Source organism: Tigriopus californicus, chromosome 4 (genome assembly GCF_007210705.1).
Source record: "Tigriopus californicus strain San Diego chromosome 4, Tcal_SD_v2.1, whole genome shotgun sequence".
Taxonomy (NCBI): Eukaryota; Metazoa; Arthropoda; class Copepoda; order Harpacticoida; family Harpacticidae; genus Tigriopus; species Tigriopus californicus.
Genome location: NC_081443.1, coordinates 3,061,050 through 3,080,861, shown reverse-complemented (window position 1 = coordinate 3,080,861; position 19,812 = coordinate 3,061,050). Strand labels below are relative to the sequence as shown.

Below are 19,812 nucleotides of genomic sequence, written 5' to 3'. Positions count from 1 at the left end.
ACCTTCATGGAAAACAATGGCATTGGCAATGATGGCAATGACTGGAAGGAGAGTGTAGTGCTATTTTAGACCTAGACACCGGATTTTTGACGGCAACTAACCTTTTGGTTGCCAGGACCTGGGGGCGCTTAGGCAACGGTGCAAGGCTGCGTCAGCTCGGTTGCAAGGGCCCAAAACTGGGAGTACAAATAATTTGTCGTGTGGACGCACTACTAGTTGTTATTGCACGCCAAACAATTTACGAATTGGAATGTCGTCATCTCAGGCAAGAATGGAGCAAAAATAACAAACTTTGAAGTACTGCCAATCGCAGCCAAAAGTTTTTCATTGGGCATATCAATAGAATAATGTAGATATACATTTAAAGGAGTAACTTATTCCGTATTCACACCATCATTGAATTTCATTCCAAAGTTATGATCAATTTTAGATACCTGCTTGAATGAAGGCCCCCTCTAAGAAGTTGCCTGCAGAGGCAATAAGAGAGAAAATGAAACCTGAAAGAAAGGAAAAAGTCAAGTGCTGTTGTTTTCTCAATTCGCCTTGCCCTGGGTAACCACATTCAGACAAGTACAAAATGGCATAAATGAAGTCACTAGTAAATTTAGACTTTTTGGGCTTCTCATGCATGTTTTGGTTACATAGGGCTAATCAAGTAGCGCGTTCATGGACATCTGACGTTATTCCATGGAGTAAAATCAAAGACAACATGCCCAGCCAAACCGCACAGTGCATGTATTGGATTTTGACATTTTTGCCATTTTACATGCTTGTCTAGGCAATTAGTATTGTGATATTGAGCCAATTTGATAGTGCGTTCACTGTTTAACATCAAGAGTGCTCATCTAGTAGGGTTTTATAACAAAACTCGCTCAAAATCACTCGATTATTGAAAATTCAATGGGCGAATGGTGAGAGTTGACTGTGATGTTTGTCTTAGTTCTCTCTCCCCAAAATGCCCAAAATCAGGGTGCCGGACCACATTTTTCCTTGAATTTCCTTTACTTGACATCCCCTATTCACTGACCAAAATAACAAATGACTTGCATTGAAGATTGAACCAATGGTTACACAATAATCTGCAATATTGCATCAATCAACAAGGGACGAATGAAAACGATGGGGAGGGAAAGTCGAATAAATGATAGAAAATAGTGCTGAAGTACTGACGCTTGTGGTTTTAGCGTTGTCTCCTGTTTTTCGCTATTGAGCCGGCAGGGAGCCTGGACTCCAGATTTCGAGACTCAAAACTCAACACAAGTAGGCAACAATTGGCTATTACAATGTTCAATTGATTTACGGAGAATGGCTTTAGAAAAAAAATGGCCGCATAATGTCTTCATGAGTGAGACATAGGAACCATGCCTGCTTGGGCAAGATCTGGTCGGTTCGCCGGTTACTTATCCAGGTCCTAAATATCACTTTTAAGATGAAATGAAAGATTTTTCGCGACGTTTCTTCACGGCATACTTGCAGAAATCTTGTCTCTGTCTTTATTCATCCGATCTAGCAACCCTTCAGATAAAGGATTTAATGCAGAAGAATACGGGGGATTTGTTTGGCAGCGATTAACTCGACTTGGTTTGAATTTCATTTTGTTCAAGTTTGAAATGCCCTTACTTCCAAGACTTCTTAGCACAAATGTGGCAATATTAGGTACTTTACCAATCGTATCATTTACTTGCATTGATCTTATGAAACATGCCAGATGGCTTCTTAAAATGCTCGCTTAGCTAGAGCACCGAAATAGAGCTCTGGCACTTGAAAATAAGTGTTTGAGTAGTCCTGAGAAATCAGCTCAATCTTGGTGAATGTTTCCGAGTAGCGGGCTGATAATGCACTTCCAACTTGCTCAGCAAGTCGTCTTGATAGCAAGCAAGTTGTTGTTAACATTGGTTATCTTCCATCTCCAACTCCAAGATGAAATCAAGAAATTGTGAAGTGCACTTAACAGTCTGATTGGAGATCAAACGAAGAATGTCATCTGATCAAATACCTGTTGTTTGTAGCCAACCAGGTAGCGCATGTTATATCGTGCATCATTCTAGTACACTATCTAGCTTCAAGAAGATAACGTCCGTGTTCCTTTTCATTTTCAATTGTCAATATAATAATCATCGTCGTCATTGAAATCTTCCCCAATTGATAATGAGTCTTTGATAGTTTGTCCAAGGATTTGGGCAGACCTTTTGGGTGAGACTTCCTCGTGCTGCCCCCTCCCTCCTTGCTTGCTTCCTTGCTTCCTTGCTTCCTTCCTTGAGGTCCGTGAGCGTGTGGATCTTCTGGCTTCCCGTGCATGGTCTCTGAGACTCTGAGAGGATTCCCGCCCATGACCCCATTATAATTGACCAGCATGGACACGAATGATTTGAGGATGAAGAGCTGGATTAATTCCTTCAATAAACAACAGCACCAAGAGTAAGTAGTGCATGTGTTTGAGAGTCAGTTCGGGATAGCCAGCTTCGGGATTAACAATAATTAAAAAAATTGAACTCGTGAAAACAAGAGGTGAGTGAGTGGACATGTGTCTTCGCTCGGAAATTGGGCCCCTGAAGTGAAGAACAATCTCCACAGTAGGAGTGTATTCAGCATATCGCACAAGGCTGGAGACACATGTGAGCGTGCACTAGTTTGGAGATCAGGACTTGCTTGCTGGAAACTTGTTTGTCCCTCTTCCGTGTGAGAAAACGCCATAGAATAACAGAAGATCTCCCCGATTCCCATGTTGAGATTTAGCTGATTACCACTCGATTTTTTGATTGTGATTTTCAGTGTAAAAACTAACGTCGACCTGGATTCCGAGTTCAGTGATTCGGGTGGGTCGGAACCCACCACGCCCGTCTTCAATCGCAGAGCTGGGCGTGACGCGTTCCAAAGATCCCCGTCGATCTCGTTTGCTAATGAAGACGAGGTGAGTGGTCGACAAATGAATTTCTCAAGTGAAGCCAGCTAGTGAGAATTGATGATCAGCCAGAAGTGTGATTGACTTGAACGGAAGTTGTTCATTACAGATTATGGAATACACCAAAGGTGGTGTGGATCCACCGCCGATTGAAGTGAAACGTGGGTCGGAACCCACCACGCCCGTCTTCAATCGCAGAGCTGGGCGTGACGCGTTCCAAAGATCCCCGTCGATCTCGTTTGCTAATGAAGACGAGGTGAGTGGTCGACAAATGAATTTCTCAAGTGAAGCCAGCTAGTGAGAATTGATGATCAGCCAGAAGTGCGATTGACTTGAACGGAAGTTGTTCATTACAGATTATGGAATACACCAAAGGTGGTGTGGATCCACCGCCGATTGAAGTGAAACGTGGGATCATGAAGCAATTGTCCAAATCCTCGTTTGATTGGGACTTCAGTGATGAAACTCCGAGTGAGATACCATTGCAGCCTTTAGATCCGAATCGAGGTATTACCAGGTCAGAATCGTCAAATCCATTTTTTCAAGGACTTTTTCATGTGTCACAAAAATACTGCAACAGCTTTCTTGCTATTGATTGACATAGGATAGAAAGACCGAGAGGACTCAAATATTCTAGTGATAACGTACGAAAATGCAACTAGACTTGTACCCCATTGACCACTTCTCGTACAGATTAAATGATACGTGAATATTGTTCACCAGGGGCTAAACTGTCCCCTTTTATGTTACGATTGCTGCTGTTAATGGTTGGTCGGTTTTCATAAAGGAACTGCACGTAAAATAATGTTTCAAAACCTGACCCCTCATTAAGCATTTCTTAAACTGAACTCCAGGAAGGATTTAATTCGCCCGACTTTGCCCAAATTAGAGAGAACATGTCTTTGACAATCGCCCATAGCTACCCAATTTCAACATCGATTTGCAAGGCAACGGCCAACACGGTAAGGTTCCAAGAGCAAATTAAAGATAAAATTCTCAAATTAAGATAGTAAGTTACCTAATTTCAAAGTATTTTTCCAATCATGTTTTACACATAAAGCTTCATACAATTGCCCAAAATAACTTTAGTTTAATCAATGTAAAATAAAAGAAATCATTGAGCGACTGCAATAGCTTAAGGAGATAATGGCGACAGTTTTTGCAGTGACGATCAAGAATGCCAAAGTTCGTCATTCTTAATGTTTGAAATTAGAAAGACCAATTGCAAAAATGAAAATTTCGTCCTTAATTCATAGCTTAGGCAAATTAGCCCCTGCCGGAGTTGATATGAAATGAAATTTCAGATTTTATTCTAGATTTTAGAAATATCGCTTGAGCTTAACCTATTTTCATTTCACTTCGCTAAGATCAATAGATCATTTACTGTCCAATCCACATACTGATGAACGTTGGTGTCGTTTTGACCGGATGTGTAAGATTTAATCATGTTGTCATTAACTTGATCATGTGCAGCATTTGCATTCTGCTTAGAGTTTTTGGGTGCCCTTTTAGGTTTAACAAGAAATCAGGCTCAGTTGTTGATAATAATTTTCGCTTCTTTTCTTGTTCTAGGAACAATAGCCAGCGCAAAATATTTTTCGCCGTGGGAGAAGAACAAGAGTCGACTTTTCCGAGCCCGCCTCGTCGTAAAAACGCCCGAGCTTCGTCGTCTTTGTCCAATTCATTTCCTGAAGGACTCAACAGGCATCCCGTAAGTTGTTCAAACTAGATACACCCAATAATGATGACAAAGGCATTGCAATGAAAGTTTTTGCTACGGTAATTTGCTGTGGCAATCCAGCTCCTCTCCCTCCTTGGAAGATCTGACAACCAAAATAAGATTGGATTCAGTTTTAAGAAAAACGTTGAAGGACCTAGCTCTGTGTAATGGTCGTAAAATAAATCATGGCCAGGATCGGGTTTAAGATTGCCCAGTGAAATTTTATCACAAGGGAAAAATATTCCGAGCTTTCTCCGCCGGTTTCACTGATCGTGTTCGTGACAAGCTGTTTTAGGCAGACAGCCAAAAATATAGCATTGCAGCAGGGGAAGAGTACTTTTTTCGTTCGGAGGAGGCCACAAGGAAGTGAATTTTGTGGTCGAGGTGTCATGAAATAATAATAGTAATCTCGCCATCATCAACAATGAGGGGCCGAAAGAAGGGGATTATGCCCAAGTTTGACGCAATCACCATTGAAATTACTCCACCTGAAGAAAGTGACGACGATAACAGAGTGAACAGACTTCTTGAAGCCAAAATCTCTCGAAACTCGTCCTCAACCCCGTTGAAGGTAAGGAACAAACTGTGTCGCCAATTAGAGATACAATTACCCATGAGTGGCCTTCAGAGTGACCTCAATCAAATGTGGATCTTCAATCAAATCATACCCGGTGTTTCTTATTACCGAAAGTGAGCAATTATTTTCAATTCAGTAACTTTTAAGGTAAAGTAGAAATAAGATTTCCATGCAGTCAACCAAAAGTAATACAATGGAGCCTTGACATTTAATCACTTTGGGTTAGAAGGATTTAATGGAGTTTTCATTCGAAATAGGATTTGGATGACTTTCTCGAGATGAGAGTATGAATATGGTCGCTGATTGTGAGTCAGGAAATGATGAATTGTGATTTCTGCCCACCTATGAGTAGAAATACTATCCCAAAGAAGCCACCTATTTGTTCCACTGTTTGTCCCAAAAGGTGTTGAAACTCAACAATAAAAAGCAATGGGTATTTGATCATAAGTTACGGTATCGGACAAACAAACCTGAAAGTGGATCCATGTTTGTAGTTAAAGGCTGTACAACCCAAGTAAAAATGTAAGATGTTCCTTGTCTTTTCTACTGATTTGTCAAACTGTGGCGTGTTCAAGACTCACACAATAAGTAATGAACTCAATTTCGAAGCCCTCGATAAAGTTGCGTGACTTTGGTCGTACGTACGCCAATTCGTCCTCACAACTCGAAGGAAATTTGCCAAAAAACCCTCCCTGTTTGGCTCAGACTCAAGGATATGGAATTCAGGCATTGTGATAGTGTCAGAACCACTTGTAATAATAGTATTATTATGAATCTGGACCATGCTTCTGTTGTTCGAGTAAAAAAAAAATTGGGGTAAGTTTCTTTCAATTTGGAAGTGCGGATCGGATCATGTCGGCGAATGTACGACCCAATATCACGCAACTTCATCGAGAGGTTGGAATAGGATTTTTTTTTACTTATTGCGTGAATCTGGACCAAACCAGTATTTCCCCCTACTTTGACCAAAATCCCCATATCTATAACAACCTTGAGACTCCCTCTACTTCTACCAAAATTCAAATTTCCCACGATGTCCCGGTTAGTACATATATTCTGGCTTGATCATGACATGTTGAGTCAGATAATTTGAAGTAACCACTTAGCCGAGTCCTAAAGTTACAAGTTGGAGTTCAAGAAGATATTTGTTCCGTCGGGATTGTCATAACAGTGAGCGCCCCAATTCTTTTCTTCTTTCAAAGAATGTACGTTTAATCAATCTTCTATCTTTCACCGTTCATAAAGCGAAAATATTAATTGTAAGCAAAATGCCATGTTTTTGTGATTTTGAAAAACTTGTTAATGTATATTGCTTGTTTTGATTATTGCTTCATGGGTATGTTTTGAATGGAATGAAATATGCTTATTTATTAAGCCTCAAAGATTCTCCATACTTATTGACAAACAGTACCGACAAATAAGCTTATTTTGTTGAAATAAATAAGCAATTTCAATCTGGGCCATGCAACAACAATAGAGTTGTGCTATTGTATCAAATCTGGAGTTCATTTTGCGCCATCTGAATAGAATTGTTCTATTTTTTTTTCTGGTTTTACTACCGGCTAATCCTATGACAAAATAACTCGAAACAAATAAGTGATTGGGTTTTAGTTATTGTTAAAAATGTACATTTTCTTTAATGTACTCCTCATTTTCTCCCCAACAAATGATATAAGACCCCTCGTAGAAGGAAGGTACTCATTTCAATCATATATCGATTCATCTTCATAGTTTGATCCTCAACTCAATTGATCGACTATTGGTCAGCTCTCTGTGGCAATACTCGACTCGTCATAGTGAGTCGTTTCAAAATTTTACTTCAATGATAACATTACAATGATCAACACCGGGGAACCTACGGCAGGAATTAAATTCATCCTCTCCACGCGGTCAGAGATTATCAGTAACAGAAATGACGGTAGTCACCGTGCTTGTTTTGTAAGTGTGTTCCTGAATACACCTACTACCAAGCGCAATGAAACAGTACTAACCCAGAGCTCAGTCTCCCCTCTCTGTATGGGTTCAAATCGTTCAAATCCACGCATTCGGCCATCCTCGAGACGTTTCATTGCCTGAAGCAAAATTTTGGGTTACTTCTTTGGCTGGCCCAACGATTAAGAGCATGACAAGAACCGCTTTCGGGTGGTGTTGATTCGCTTCTTATCGTACTTACGTAGGTAGGTCCGCCGTACCTGAGGACTAGCTTGTTTTGAACCTGTTGTTCGTCCAAGAAAAGTCGGATTGTGGTGGAAATGCTTTTTCAAATTGCCAATGAGTGCTTAGTTTTATTCAAGTGAATTCGTTGCTATCCGGTGTTGACAGTGAGGTCGAGTTTCTGCTGCCATCATGACCGAAGATGATGTTGAGAAGGTAACGAATTGGTTACCAATCTGCGCCCACGTTGTTTTTGTTTGTTCTTGATTTATTCTGTTTTGACTACGCCGTCAAAATCACAGTACGAGGAAATCGTAATTCGATCTCAGGGCTGTGATACCCTTGCCATCTAGAATGTGTTTATATTTTGGAACAGATTAGATCAAAGACTATGTAACAGGAAAAAAGGTGTTCTTCAGATGAAGCATTGATTCTTGATTTGAAACTCAAAGTTCAAAATTTAGTTAAAAAGTTGAGTTCTGAAGTGCTGTTTTCCTTTGTTATTTATTGGCTTTTCAAGAGATCTTACAAATAAGTCATAGCAACATTCTAGGCAAGACGCTCAATGATTTAGAAAATTTTCTCGCGTAAACAATGTTGTTAATTTCGCACTGCTTCATTACAGGGAGAGTCTGATGTCAAATACGACGAATCGGAAACACTTATTCCCGAAGCGGACAGTAGCATTCCAGAAATTGTTCCCAGTAAAGCAAATACCTTCAACTCTTCACCAGCTACACCACCTTCACCTCCCACATCTGTTCCAGTGAATGGAACAGGGCCTCCACCTGTCAGTTCCATCGGGGGAGCACCCCTAGCGGAGCCGTAAGTATGAACAATGTAATACGAAACTATCGTCAGCGGGATTGCAACAAATATGACGCCCGATCCAGTGGTCCGTTTCGTAAAGTAAGAAGTTATTGAAGTTACTTAGGTCCTGTTCCAAATGAGTGGTTGTCACCGGTGATAAGTGAATATGTCGCTGGCCTTGAGTGGCGGTGAAAGGACTGCTCGATAGGGCCAGCCGGAAATTTCAGCTGAATTTAACACGTCTTTTAAATGTAGGTTTTGAAATGAATGAAAGAAAGAAAGAAAAGACCCGGGTCAGGACAGAGAAGATGAAGCTGGCGAATATTAATCTTTTGTCCATGAATGCTTCAACACAGACTTGAGCCTCATCACAGTCGGTCCAAAGCCATTGAAAAACTTTTTCTCTCGACCTTTTTTACCAACCAAATGAAAGGCCAATTCATTTCCAGTGCTTAGGGCTTTTCTTGCTTTGAAGAGGTTTTCAGAAAACTTACAATTGCCTAAAAGTTTCCACGACAGACAAGTTTTGGCAGGAATAGTGCTTGAATATGTGGTGAAATATTTGAGTCGCTTGGCCGAAACTTTAAGCCCACCCATCCACTTGTAACATTTCGAGAGCTCAGATTATTGGGCCATGAAAAGGTGACATTGGTGTGACTGGGACTAATCAAACAAGTAGCAAAAAGGCAGACTTGATTCTACCAAACACGTTCACCTTCCACCACATCCAGCACATTCAATGCCAATAGCGTGGAGTAGTCCAAACTTCAATAATATTTTTTTTTCTTCACTTTCTAGGGAGAAGATTCCACCCAAATATCTCTCACCCTATGCTAAAGAAGTGGATGAATATGATAGGAAGAAAGATGCTTGGAGCATCTCCTCACTCAAGCGATATGCCAGTAAAAGTTCTCTCATCTCCACCATGGACAACGTGAAAGATCGCTTGTCGGTAGGTCGTAATATTCACGTGGACCACGTCCTCAACAGACAATGTCATTCATTGAATTCAAATGAATGACTCCGGGCAGTTCTTTTTGAGTACAAAAGACTTAACTTCAGTCGAGGGTCCTTGAGACGAGAAGACTTGTGTTTGAGAACTCTCGGTGTGCACTTACAGTACGTGCCAGTAGCTAGGATTGGCACAATATCCGACCGGGAGCATTGTACACAAACATTGCCAAAGCGCGTCCATTTGATTGTGTTCAAATTTGTAAAGGTCAGATCCATGGTAGAAACTCAAACATGGTCTCAAGTGGTCAGTTGGCAGCCACCAAGAGATGTCAAGTTCAGAGAGGTCACTCCTTGTTTCCTTATTTGTAGGTTGCCAACTTGAAGGAGCAAACGGACAAGCGAAAACTCAACATTGTGGTGGCCTTTTTCTTTTTGGTCGTGGTTCTCTTCATAGCCGCTGCCCACGTGGTCTATTACAAACACATTGGAGAGGTACGTACCAGTGTGGGTGCTTAAAGAAGGTCAAGTTACCTCATATCCTTCAAGACGGGTAAATGTACCCTTGATACCCTAGTCATCCCATTTGAAATGAAACATAGTAATTCGGGCTCTTCATTGGTCTTATTATATATTACAGCTTCTCTTTGTTTTACAGGGTGGTCAGAAATAACTGTAATTTTCCCCTTGCCAATGAAGTAAGAGTCAATCAATCACCCAAATCAAAATTTTACTCAAAATAATTGCACCTTGGCTATCTGTTAAGGTTGTCTGAAAACAGATTATACTCATTTTCCACTAATAGAGGGTCAGGAAAGAATTTGGGGTAGCAACCATAAGTCTCCTCTCCGCGAGAAAAGCATATCAGTCAGGGCGAGTGAATTTAACGTAGCTGGTTGTCCTCCCGTGTCAACTATTTTTGAGTTCCTTGAAGTATAGTGTATTGTACGTAGTGCAGGCTGTGATAATCACAAATGAATGCCTTATTGCGTGATGCTTGATAACTTCTTCTTGAATATTTGTTTGGTTACTTATTTCTAAAATGCAATTGCAATCGTACCTGGTACTTAAATACAAAATCAATTAATTGCCATTATTACTGGTGGAAGTTTTTTGGCCCGTTTCCATTTCAGAACGATGTGAGGATTTTTTTATCGTACATCTATTTGTGTAATGTCCTAAGGTTCCTATGAGCTAATTACTTTCCTTTTAAGTTAATGCTCACCTTTTCAAAAACGCCTGTCACTCATGGGTATTATTAGATGTATGAAAGCGTTAACTCTGAGAAAATGTAATAAATTGGTGTGCGGAAGAACCAAGGACTGACATTTCAATATCATGTTGATGAACCAAACCTCGTGAGAGAGCGAAGAGTTGCTCGTCCATTAAATAACCAGTTACTGTCGTTAGAGCATAACTAAAAGGATCTCAGTCCGACGGAAAGTCATAAATCAGACGAAAGTGAAAACCTAGCATCATTTGTTTTCAAGGAAATGAGCCGGGTTTTTTTCTGTTATTTCGTTCTTCTTGTTTCTCAAGTGCCTAAAAACTTCTCCAATACCAAAACAAAGTACTTTCTTCTAAAATCAAATGGTAGTCAGCATGCTTGACCAAAAGTTGGCTGTTTTTCCAGCCTTTAAAACTGAATAAGAGTTTAAAAAACCCACAGTGCACAAATACACTTACTTCTTGAAAACCTAGTTATGAAACTGATAACGGAGTAAGTCCGTTACACTCATATTCTAAATAATACTCAATCATTCATTCATTCTTCCTTGCAGCTCCGTCTCTTTGGGCATCTCAAGTTGGAAGAGGCCGATCGCCGGTTACTAATTTTTGACAAGGTTGATAAGCTCATTCTAGAGAGCCGATTGGCGGTTACTCTTCCAGGAGACATTCATCCGTATCCGTGTATTGATCCAACCAATCTCCATCATGGAGCTCATGGGGAATTCAAGGAACGTTGTCTGGAGTGGAAAGGGCTGGCCAGGTTAAGGATTCAACACCAGACCAACACAGAAACGAGTTGTTATAGGTAATGATTGAATGGTGGACAGCACATCATCTCCGAAAAGAGTTCTAAGCACATTGAAGATTGTCATGATTTTTTTTTTTAAACTTGAAGCAATGTTGAACATATAGAGTACTAATTCGAAGGCATTTGCTTGAAACGAGGCCATTTTGTTTTGACAACAAAGAACAAATCTTTAACTTAAGTTCCACAAAAAAATACAATGGAGTCATCCTCCANGATAGCCATGTTTAAATCGGCCAAAAAAAACGTCCAGGAGAAGTGCATGTCCCCCAGGAGTAATTCACGGGTGACTCTACCATAACAATGAATGGGAGAGCCATTGGCAGCAAAAAAGGAAGGCATCCCGCGCGACGTGGAACGAATTGTGTGTGGAACAGGTATTATGCTCACTTGAGCACCGGAATTGACCAAATAAGAATTATTGTTGATTTTATTAGTAATGATGGTTCTAGCGCAGTTGGTTAACGCGCGACCGAGTTAAACTCGGGTTCATGGGTTCGATCCCAGGTCTCCCCCCCCCCCTTCTAGTGGATCATCGCCTCGAATGGCGGCCCCAGAACCCAGAATGGGACGAAATAGATGTATATACTGTAAACATTGTAAAAGACCTATGATCCAATGAGAAATATCTCGCAATAAAGAGTTTAAAAAAAAAGAATTTAATTTGTTGATGCGGTCAGACAGTGCATAAAAACAACGATGATAAATCATCATCATAATAATATTGGTAAGACCAATGATATTACCTTCATGACAATGATAAAGGGCTTAGAATATTAGCACTTTGTAGTGAAGGCTGTAAATTGATTTTCCTTAATACTGACCATCGTGTATTTTAACTTTATTTTTCTAGTTGACAACAAACGTTTTTCGATGCTTTCTTTGGGGTGTCTCGGAATTACCTAATTAAAGAAGGAATTGCTCCAAGACGACACCTCCTTGATTATTCTGATTCCAGAAACATCTAAGAATCTCAAGCAAACGCTATCATTAGTCAAAGCAGTTGGCTTTTTGTCACAACGGCACAAGTTAACATGATGATTCATTAAGTTGAACTTAAATTGGGATAAAAGAACACCTTTGACTGCCATTGAAAAATTAAATAAGGCACATATTTTTCTCCGATTACATCTAGCTTCATTTCATGAATTATAAAAAAAAGTCGCGGTGTTTCTACCCCCGAGTAATTTTGAGAAAGAACGCAATGTTGTATGTACGTAGATAATTATTGATCAAAATGCACAAACGCAACACAAATAGCTCCCAGATTTGATTGCTATTTGTAAAAAAAACTCGCCATTAATATGGTTGCTTACCGAGAAAGGCATGCTTCATTTCGCCCACGCTTGATTGGATCTGAGATTTCTTCCACCATCAGAATGTGTCAGACTGCGGACTGGAAGCTTTTTAAAGAAAAAAAAAACGAACTTACTCATTATTAGGGATGGACTTGCCGAAATGATTTCTTATGACTCACAAAATGATCAATTCTATATTCGCCTTGGGTTTCAGATTTTAACTGATACGAAACACTCATCTATGCAATCATATACATTTCAAATGAATCAATTCGAAACAGCATTTCCCGCTGAATTCCTGTTTGAAAGGCATAATAGATCCAAGTATGAGCTCCTTGTCAAAGTTTTGAGCAGTCCTTATCCCCTGTCTCTCGATGAAGGATTCTTTGTTGGCTCAAGACACTGTCTCGGTCCCTCCTTCCAGAGTTGATGCGTCTTCATCAAGTCGAATGAGTAGAAACTTTACTACGAAAAGCCGAGCATTTGCACAACTCTCAGACGCCTTAAGGGGATTTGCAAAAAAGGCTGTAATTGCACGCTCCCGAAAGAATATGTCTTGGAGACTCTTTGGAGTGTGATGGGTCCTCATAACTTGATACTCATTGTCTGATGTTCGTTTCTTTCCAGGCTCTCCTGGCAATCTCTTCACCCTGATGTGAGTCCCATGGACTGTTTCCCAGCCGATGACGAGATTCAAGGCCACTGGTATGGTGGAGGTGAGAGCCTCAATGCAGCCTGGCCTCTCGAGAATGGACGCATCAAGAACACGGCATTCGTTACTGGTGACGAGGTGAGTGGAACAAGAGAATGCCATTGATCCACAGACACACACTCACCGTCACACGCTAATGTCTAGTTGTGCGAGTGAACCAACAATGTTGATTACTGATTCGAGTATCTTTTGGATTACTTACTTAGGCTTTCGCCGGCAGACACTTTGTTACAAAGGGTCGGACGTTGGCATGATTCTTCGACAAATTAGATCTAGTTTTTTTATTGCTCGTCCCAGTTCTAAGGAGCATGTCGGCGTAATTGGACTTAAAAACAAGTTGTCATTGGTCTTCTTACCATTCTTGAATTTTTTGAGGACAATTTACCTAAAAGGCGGTTAGGCAGCTTGCCAAGAAAGGTATCATACACAATAAGCTGTGTTTGAATTTGCATTTTCGAGACGCAAAGTTTGGCCCTTGATCGAAGCTCAAGAGACATTGGCTCCTTGTTTCCATTAGACTCGATCAAATTGGGGAATGAAAAGGAGAGAGCGAAGTCAGGATGGACTTGCTTTCCATAATTATCTGACATCATTGTCTCCAAGAATGATTGAGTTAATCCGGTGAAGTGCAGACAACCAAGCATGATAATAGCCCTGCTGGTTGTTAAGGTAGATGTGGCCTAAGACTTTTAAGAGGGACTTTTCAATCGATCCATTATCATAATTGGGGAACCCAATAATGGACCATGCAGAGGTCTCGTGGATTTCCCTAAAAATAGAAGTCTCAACGAGTATGTCAGCCTCAAACGTGATGGGAAATGAATGCTTCTTCTCGAAACGATAGATACACACACTTGTGGCGTGAACATATCGAGAAAAGAAATTGTCTTTGATCTTGCCATCAAAGCTCCTTTCTCTGATATGACAAACACCCTAGAGACTGAGACCTGTCAAGTGACGAATTGGGCGTGCGTATGAATGTCCTTTGGGATCAATGTCAATTTACTTCACAGTATAAGTCTTTCTGTGTTGTGATTGCAGGGTAAAACGGAATGGGGTAATGTGATCCGCAAGTACTTCCTCAACAGCCGAGGTCTCTCCGTGACCATCGAAGATCACACACCGTTGTTCATCTCGCTCAATCAACCAGATTCTCCTGGACTCTGCTTGCAAGCCAAGTAAGACAGATTTGATGATGACTCTGAGTGCCCTCCAGATCCGCGTCGAGCTCATGCATTCAACCCACATTCATCTCACCAATCGCTAGATAACGAACAATGTGTATTTCTCTATTCTTAGAGCTAACTCTCTCTTCTTTTGTTCGATTCGAAGGCGCTTAAAATACCTTTTACAAGGACCTTCTCGAGCGACCACTGATAGGCACCAGCATGTTTGCATTTGTCCATGCGAAGGTTACCCGTTCCACTTTACAACACCTTTTTACACCATTTCAGGTTCATGAAATCACATGCAAGATGACTCATCGTCATCATTTATCGGGCATATATCCGTCGTTTTAGAGCCCTCATCGTTTGATCATTGCATCGTTTGGAGTATAAAAGAACATGTACTGCCATTTAGCTATCGAGGTAGCAATATGTGTGGATCAGAGCACATTTTCACGACGTTCAAACAAAGCTTACGAGCGATGTTTTTTCCCGTCTTTTTCTGGTCAATCTTAGATTGGTAGATGTTCTTGCCCCATTTTTCAACTCCTCAGTGATCGTGTTAGAATTCCTACCATGAACATATTTCGTTGAACCCTAGAATCACCTCACGCAAAAGGACTTCTTGTAGTATCCTCACTGGCGATTTTTTCTAGTAAGTCCAAAATGGAACCAAAATGGAGCAACTTTTGCCGGTCAAAATGATGGCATCCCCCAACCAGTCAACATTTTTGTATTCCTGGATGACCACCCCTGCTGAGAGTAACAGGATCCAGCTCCGTAATATGACCTAGTGTGGAAAGTGTAGCCACGACCAAACAGCCTCCTTTACGGCGTTGTAATGGCTCTTTGCACATAAAAATGTTGTTTTGAATTGTTCCATTTCCATTAAAAGGCTACTGAGAGGCCTACTTTCACTTGTCCACACTTCTACGACTAGGTTCGATGATTTCTCCTACTTCTACCACCGATTTGACTTGCCCAGGCTGAACTATACCGTGTGTACAGATAACAACCTGAACCATCTTCATAAGCAATTCCTCCCGAGCTCATTTTGGGATGGCCATAGCCAAGACGATTTGGACACTCTTCACCATCTCTTGAAGAAGCCCATTTGGCAGGTGAGTAAGAAGATTAAGCTCTATTTCAGGAGAACGACCGAGGAGTGAGTGAGTGGCCTTAATTCCTTTCTTTTTGTTTTACAAATGGAGGTGGCCAAAAAGGAGTCTCTTTGAATGCTTCCAGGTTCCTGCGTTCTCCGACTTGTCACACGATAAGCTAGTGAGTTACATCGAGCGAGTGGTGGGGGAGACCAACGATTCCGAGGATCGAGGCTACATCCTCCTCAATTATCATTGGCAAGCCAACATGGGAGATTTTACTTTCAACAAGAAAGCCTTCCCCGACTTGAAAGAAACACTCGAGTTTATCAAGTAAGTACAATTCGTCAAGAGCAACCCACCGACAAACCAAACGATCGACAAACCGATCGGGCTTGGGTGTTGACCACGACAAGTAGTAAAGCAATGACGCGATTGGCAGGAAGGAAAAATGGGGCCATGCGTTGGATTATTAGTTATCCGACAGTAATCTTGAGGGCTTGACAATCCAATATTTGGGCACTTGGAAGGGAAGGGATTGACTCGCTTTTTCTTTTTGGTTTAATCCTCCTTTTCATTGGGCGCTCTGATTGCTCTGATTGCTTTTACACTTGGTCACTCACTCACTCATTCACTCCCCATGGGTACGTGATGTTCCAACTACGAGTCATTGAGCCGGTGGCCTTCTTTTGTTTCCAGGAAATCGGGCCTTAAGCTGGTGCTCACCATTAATCCCTTTGTAAGCACCGAGTCGTCGAACTTTCAAACTGGAGTTACAGATTCCTACTTTGTACTCGAGAGGAATTCCACCAATTTGGTCCCTGCTTTAACGTGGTTCAAGGTGGGCTCATTGATATTTATGGAACTTGAGACGCATTAGGCTCCACTCATCCCGTAAACCTAGTTTAGTCGCAACCATGGAGGCAACTTGATTGGTCGAGTGAACAAAGCTTTCATTTAACTGGAACTGGCCTGAGGCTCATAATACGTTCGCAGAAAGAGCCAATATTGACCTTAACTTGACATCAGATGAAGGTGTTCAAAGATGCTGAAAATCGGTTCTGATGGGCATTTTGATACATTTCAGGACGTGACAAGTGCCGGCTTACTTGACATAACCCGAAACCGCACTGTTAATTGGCTTCAGAGCCAATTACGAGCATTGTCGGTGGAGCTCAATAACGAGGCTGTATTCTTTGTGGACAGTGGCAACACTTTCCACACACCCACTTATTTCCAGGTTGGTCAAATATTTGGTTTCTGTTAAGAAAGAACTGTCCCAAATGATACCAATTAACCCACACTATCTTAAGGATGTCATCATTACCTAGTTCTCATTGCAGTTCAAAAAACCTTTGGACAATCCAGATATGTACCGTGATGTCTTTGTCAATGCTGTTATGGACCAAGTTCCTGTCATTGGGGTTAGCGGAGCAGCCTCACAGTGAGATTTAGAGTTATCATTGACATTGAAAAAAAGGTTAAATCCAAGATAACATTTACTTTCAGACGTCCCAAAGCACCAGCCTTTGTGTTCTTAACTCCACTCGAGTCCAATTGGACTCATCTACAATCTGTGATTCCCAACGTGCTTCATTTGAGCGTTATTGGGTATCCTTTCACTAATCCGGGACCCGTTGGCGGAGTGGGTCGTTCCGGCAAATCCCTGGAAATTTACACATTAGAGGAGGAACTGGAACTGTACATCCGCTGGTGGCAATTGAACACCTTCATGCCCATGCTACATTTCTTCAAACCGCCTTCAGCCTTTCCACCACAACTGGTAAGGTGATGAATGCTTTCTTGGAACAACCAGATCCTACTAAAATGCGAGGTTCCGTGGTTTCACTTCCAGATCGCCGCCACCGCCAAAGACCTTCAGAGGATCCGCGAAGAAGTTGTTCTGAAGTACTTGGTGAAATTTTCAAATTCAGCCATGAAAAACTCACAGCCCGTCATTCGACCATTATGGGTTCTCAATCCCAAAGATCCCATCGCTCAAACTATTAACGACGAGTTCTTAATAGGAGACACCCTCCTAGTAGCGCCCGTCCTAAACTTGGGGGCTCGTACTCGCGATGTCTACCTTCCTAATTACGTTGGCCATGACGAAACGGTTTGGATGCGGGGCTCTGACAAGCGATACTTTAAAGGAGGTCGATGGATGAATAATACCAAAGTGAGTGAACGAATGATGGGAGGACATTGTTTTTGTTTAAAAAAAAGGCATTGGTTGCTCGCCACCCAAAACGATGCAATTATTTAGTACGGGTCGCATTGAAATTGTCAATTATTCTGTTGTGGTTTCAGGTTGAGCTGAACGATATTTTGTACTTTATTCGAGAAGATGATGGATCCCTGCCCACCATAGGATAATTTTCCACAGTTTATCAACGGTTATTGCTTCCACTTCAAGGCAACGGGTGAAAATGTACCCAAGTAGATTGTCATACGATTTAGAATATATCTTTCTATCAGAATTGTCTCTAACTACGCGATAGAATGTGGTTTGTGTGTCCGAGGCGTGGCTGATGGAGAGATGTCTGAAAGGCGCTTCCGATGATCCATTTGTGGTGATGGTATTGATGCCTTGAACAAAGAATTGTCATCCACATTGGGCGAGAGCATTTTTAGCCTGTGTTTGATCATGAACTCCTCCTTTTCTTGGCGTTTGGGATCTTTAAGTTCCAAAGAGAGAAATGAAAAGATTTGTAGATATTTACAACTTGACCAATCGGACTATGAACGCCTGTAATATGGACGAGGACGATAATTTACAGTTCAAAACTGAGTAAACCCATTGTGTTCTTATTCAATGAAATGGGTCCTTGGTCATTACACGAGTTCATGATGAGACTTACCAATAGGTGGTAACGACTCGGATCCTTCACTTCTGCTTTTCGATGACAATGTGATCGTCTGAAGTTAAATAAACGCTTGGTTTGAAACCGAGCATAATTGTGGCTTAATCACGTTTCCATTTGAGGCTTACGTTTCCATCAAAAGATGAATCCGAAAGGAACGAGCTGGTGCTAGAGATTGGTTTCTTTTTGAAGCCAGGCAAAACAAAGATCTCCTCTTCTTCCACATTCAGAAGGTCATTATTCTTTGCCGCCTTTTGAGCGTTCCGCTCAAGGTATCTTTGATAAGCTTCTCTCTCACGGGAATTGGTTTCCAATTTGCTATAATGCATCGCCCTCATGACTTTCTTCAGAGTGTCTTGTCTCTTTTTCTCCTGAAAAATCAAATTCAATTATTTTCCAACAACCGTGAGATTCGATCGATCACTTCAGGTCGAAGATTTACCTTAGATGTCAATCGTCCCTTACTCGCATTGTCCTTTTTCAAAGCCTCTTGCACCTTCTTTGAAGCCATATGCCAAGACATGGCTCTCTGAATAGTTTTGGCAGCGGTGTGACGCTAAAACATGAAAGAAATGTATACTTTGTTTGCTCTTCCATCGGACTAGAAATAATCGAATTGCCATTCCCACCTTCTGTTCCAATCCTGCATCCGGTAGTGCCTTGATGAGTTTCGAATCAGAGTCATTGCTCGAGGATAAAATCACGTCCCGCTCATAGAAGTAGTTCTCATTGGCTCGCAAACTGGACACTTCCAACTGATGAGAAGATAGAGGAAATTAAAGCCCGACTAGAGCACTCAATCAGTACAGAAGCTGACGTTTACCGTTTTGATGTTACGGTTACTGAGAATAGGGAACACGTTTGGAACTGGAAAATATTCTGAAAATGCGTTACAGGAGGCCGTTAACCTTGGTCCTGGGTTGGATTGTAGTCCAAATACCTGGTATCTCTGAGACCCTAAGCGAGTCGAATGTGAAAATGAAGGGCGAATTGGAACTGAAAAGACGCTTGGATCTTTTCGATGTGTCGTAATACTTGAACGGGGGAAACTGCTTGAAGTTGAACGACTTCATATCCATTCCAAATTGGGCGCATATGAGTATCCTCATCTGTCGAATTGAAGGTTGACATTGTATCAGATTTACACTAACCACTCTATGGAAAATATTTTGTACCTTTAAGTTGGACGCCTTTCGGAGACGAGAGAGAAATTTGAGCAAAGACTGCAGCATTCCAGATTTTTGAGATTCCACCCCTCGTCTTTGTACTGTCGGGATCCACGAGACAACAGTCATGGAGGTTCCAGTGTTGTCCATAGACCAAGCATGGACCATGGACAAGCTGCCCGACTCTCCAACCATGTTCTTCTTATTCGAGGTCACTGTCCCCGGGTCTACGTCCTTCACCTGCAATTGTTATCATTCTAGCCGAAAAGTTGCACCCTTGAAAGTTCTTATAGAAAATTTTGCATGTGCGGTTATCTGGAATTTACCCGGAATTTGTTGCTCCTCCAAAGAATGGCT

The 19,812-nt window shown here is 41.4% G+C and overlaps 2 protein-coding genes across 2 annotated transcripts; one reads left to right on the top strand and one right to left on the bottom strand.

Annotated features, from left to right (window-relative positions):
• The first annotated feature begins 1,819 nt into the window (after positions 1 to 1,819).
• Positions 1,820 to 17,915, top strand: LOC131879567 (myogenesis-regulating glycosidase-like). The gene is made up of 20 exons (XM_059225925.1): positions 1,820 to 2,001; positions 2,164 to 2,418; positions 2,773 to 2,911; positions 3,012 to 3,158; positions 3,259 to 3,419; positions 4,475 to 4,613; positions 7,979 to 8,178; positions 8,962 to 9,115; positions 9,487 to 9,609; positions 10,896 to 11,149; positions 13,075 to 13,237; positions 14,201 to 14,337; positions 15,266 to 15,446; positions 15,571 to 15,758; positions 16,125 to 16,266; positions 16,513 to 16,665; positions 16,769 to 16,869; positions 16,935 to 17,208; positions 17,281 to 17,604; positions 17,736 to 17,915. Exons 2-20 carry the CDS (start codon positions 2,354 to 2,356, stop codon positions 17,799 to 17,801), a joined length of 3,111 nt encoding a protein of 1,036 aa, XP_059081908.1. The 5' UTR covers positions 1,820 to 2,001; positions 2,164 to 2,353; the 3' UTR covers positions 17,802 to 17,915.
• LOC131879400 (uncharacterized) lies at positions 17,737 to 19,665 on the bottom strand. Its single transcript, XM_059225713.1, has 8 exons — positions 19,465 to 19,665; positions 19,230 to 19,398; positions 19,113 to 19,156; positions 18,919 to 19,044; positions 18,732 to 18,845; positions 18,418 to 18,660; positions 18,287 to 18,344; positions 17,737 to 18,103 (listed from the first exon to the last, which is right to left on the bottom strand). The coding sequence occupies exons 1-8, from the start codon at positions 19,648 to 19,650 to the stop codon at positions 17,916 to 17,918; spliced, it is 1,128 nt and encodes a 375-aa protein (XP_059081696.1). The 5' UTR covers positions 19,651 to 19,665; the 3' UTR covers positions 17,737 to 17,915.
• Between the last annotated feature and the right edge of the window lie 147 nt (positions 19,666 to 19,812).

Coding starts and splice junctions, on each gene's coding strand:
- LOC131879567 (XM_059225925.1), top strand. CDS start 2,354: ATGGACACGAATGATTTGAGGATGAAGAGCTGGATTAATTCCTTCAAT. Junction 4,614..7,978: donor AAGGACTCAACAGGCATCCC/GTAAGTTGTTCA, acceptor GCTTCATTACAG/GGAGAGTCTGATGTCAAATA. Junction 16,267..16,512: donor CTGCTTTAACGTGGTTCAAG/GTGGGCTCATTG, acceptor GATACATTTCAG/GACGTGACAAGTGCCGGCTT.
- LOC131879400 (XM_059225713.1), bottom strand. CDS start 19,650: ATGGTTGGAGAGTCGGGCAGCTTGTCCATGGTCCATGCTTGGTCTATG. Junction 19,399..19,464: donor GAAAGGCGTCCAACTTAAAG/GTACAAAATATT, acceptor TCAATTCGACAG/ATGAGGATACTCATATGCGC. Junction 19,045..19,112: donor GTAACCGTAACATCAAAACG/GTAAACGTCAGC, acceptor TCTTCTCATCAG/TTGGAAGTGTCCAGTTTGCG.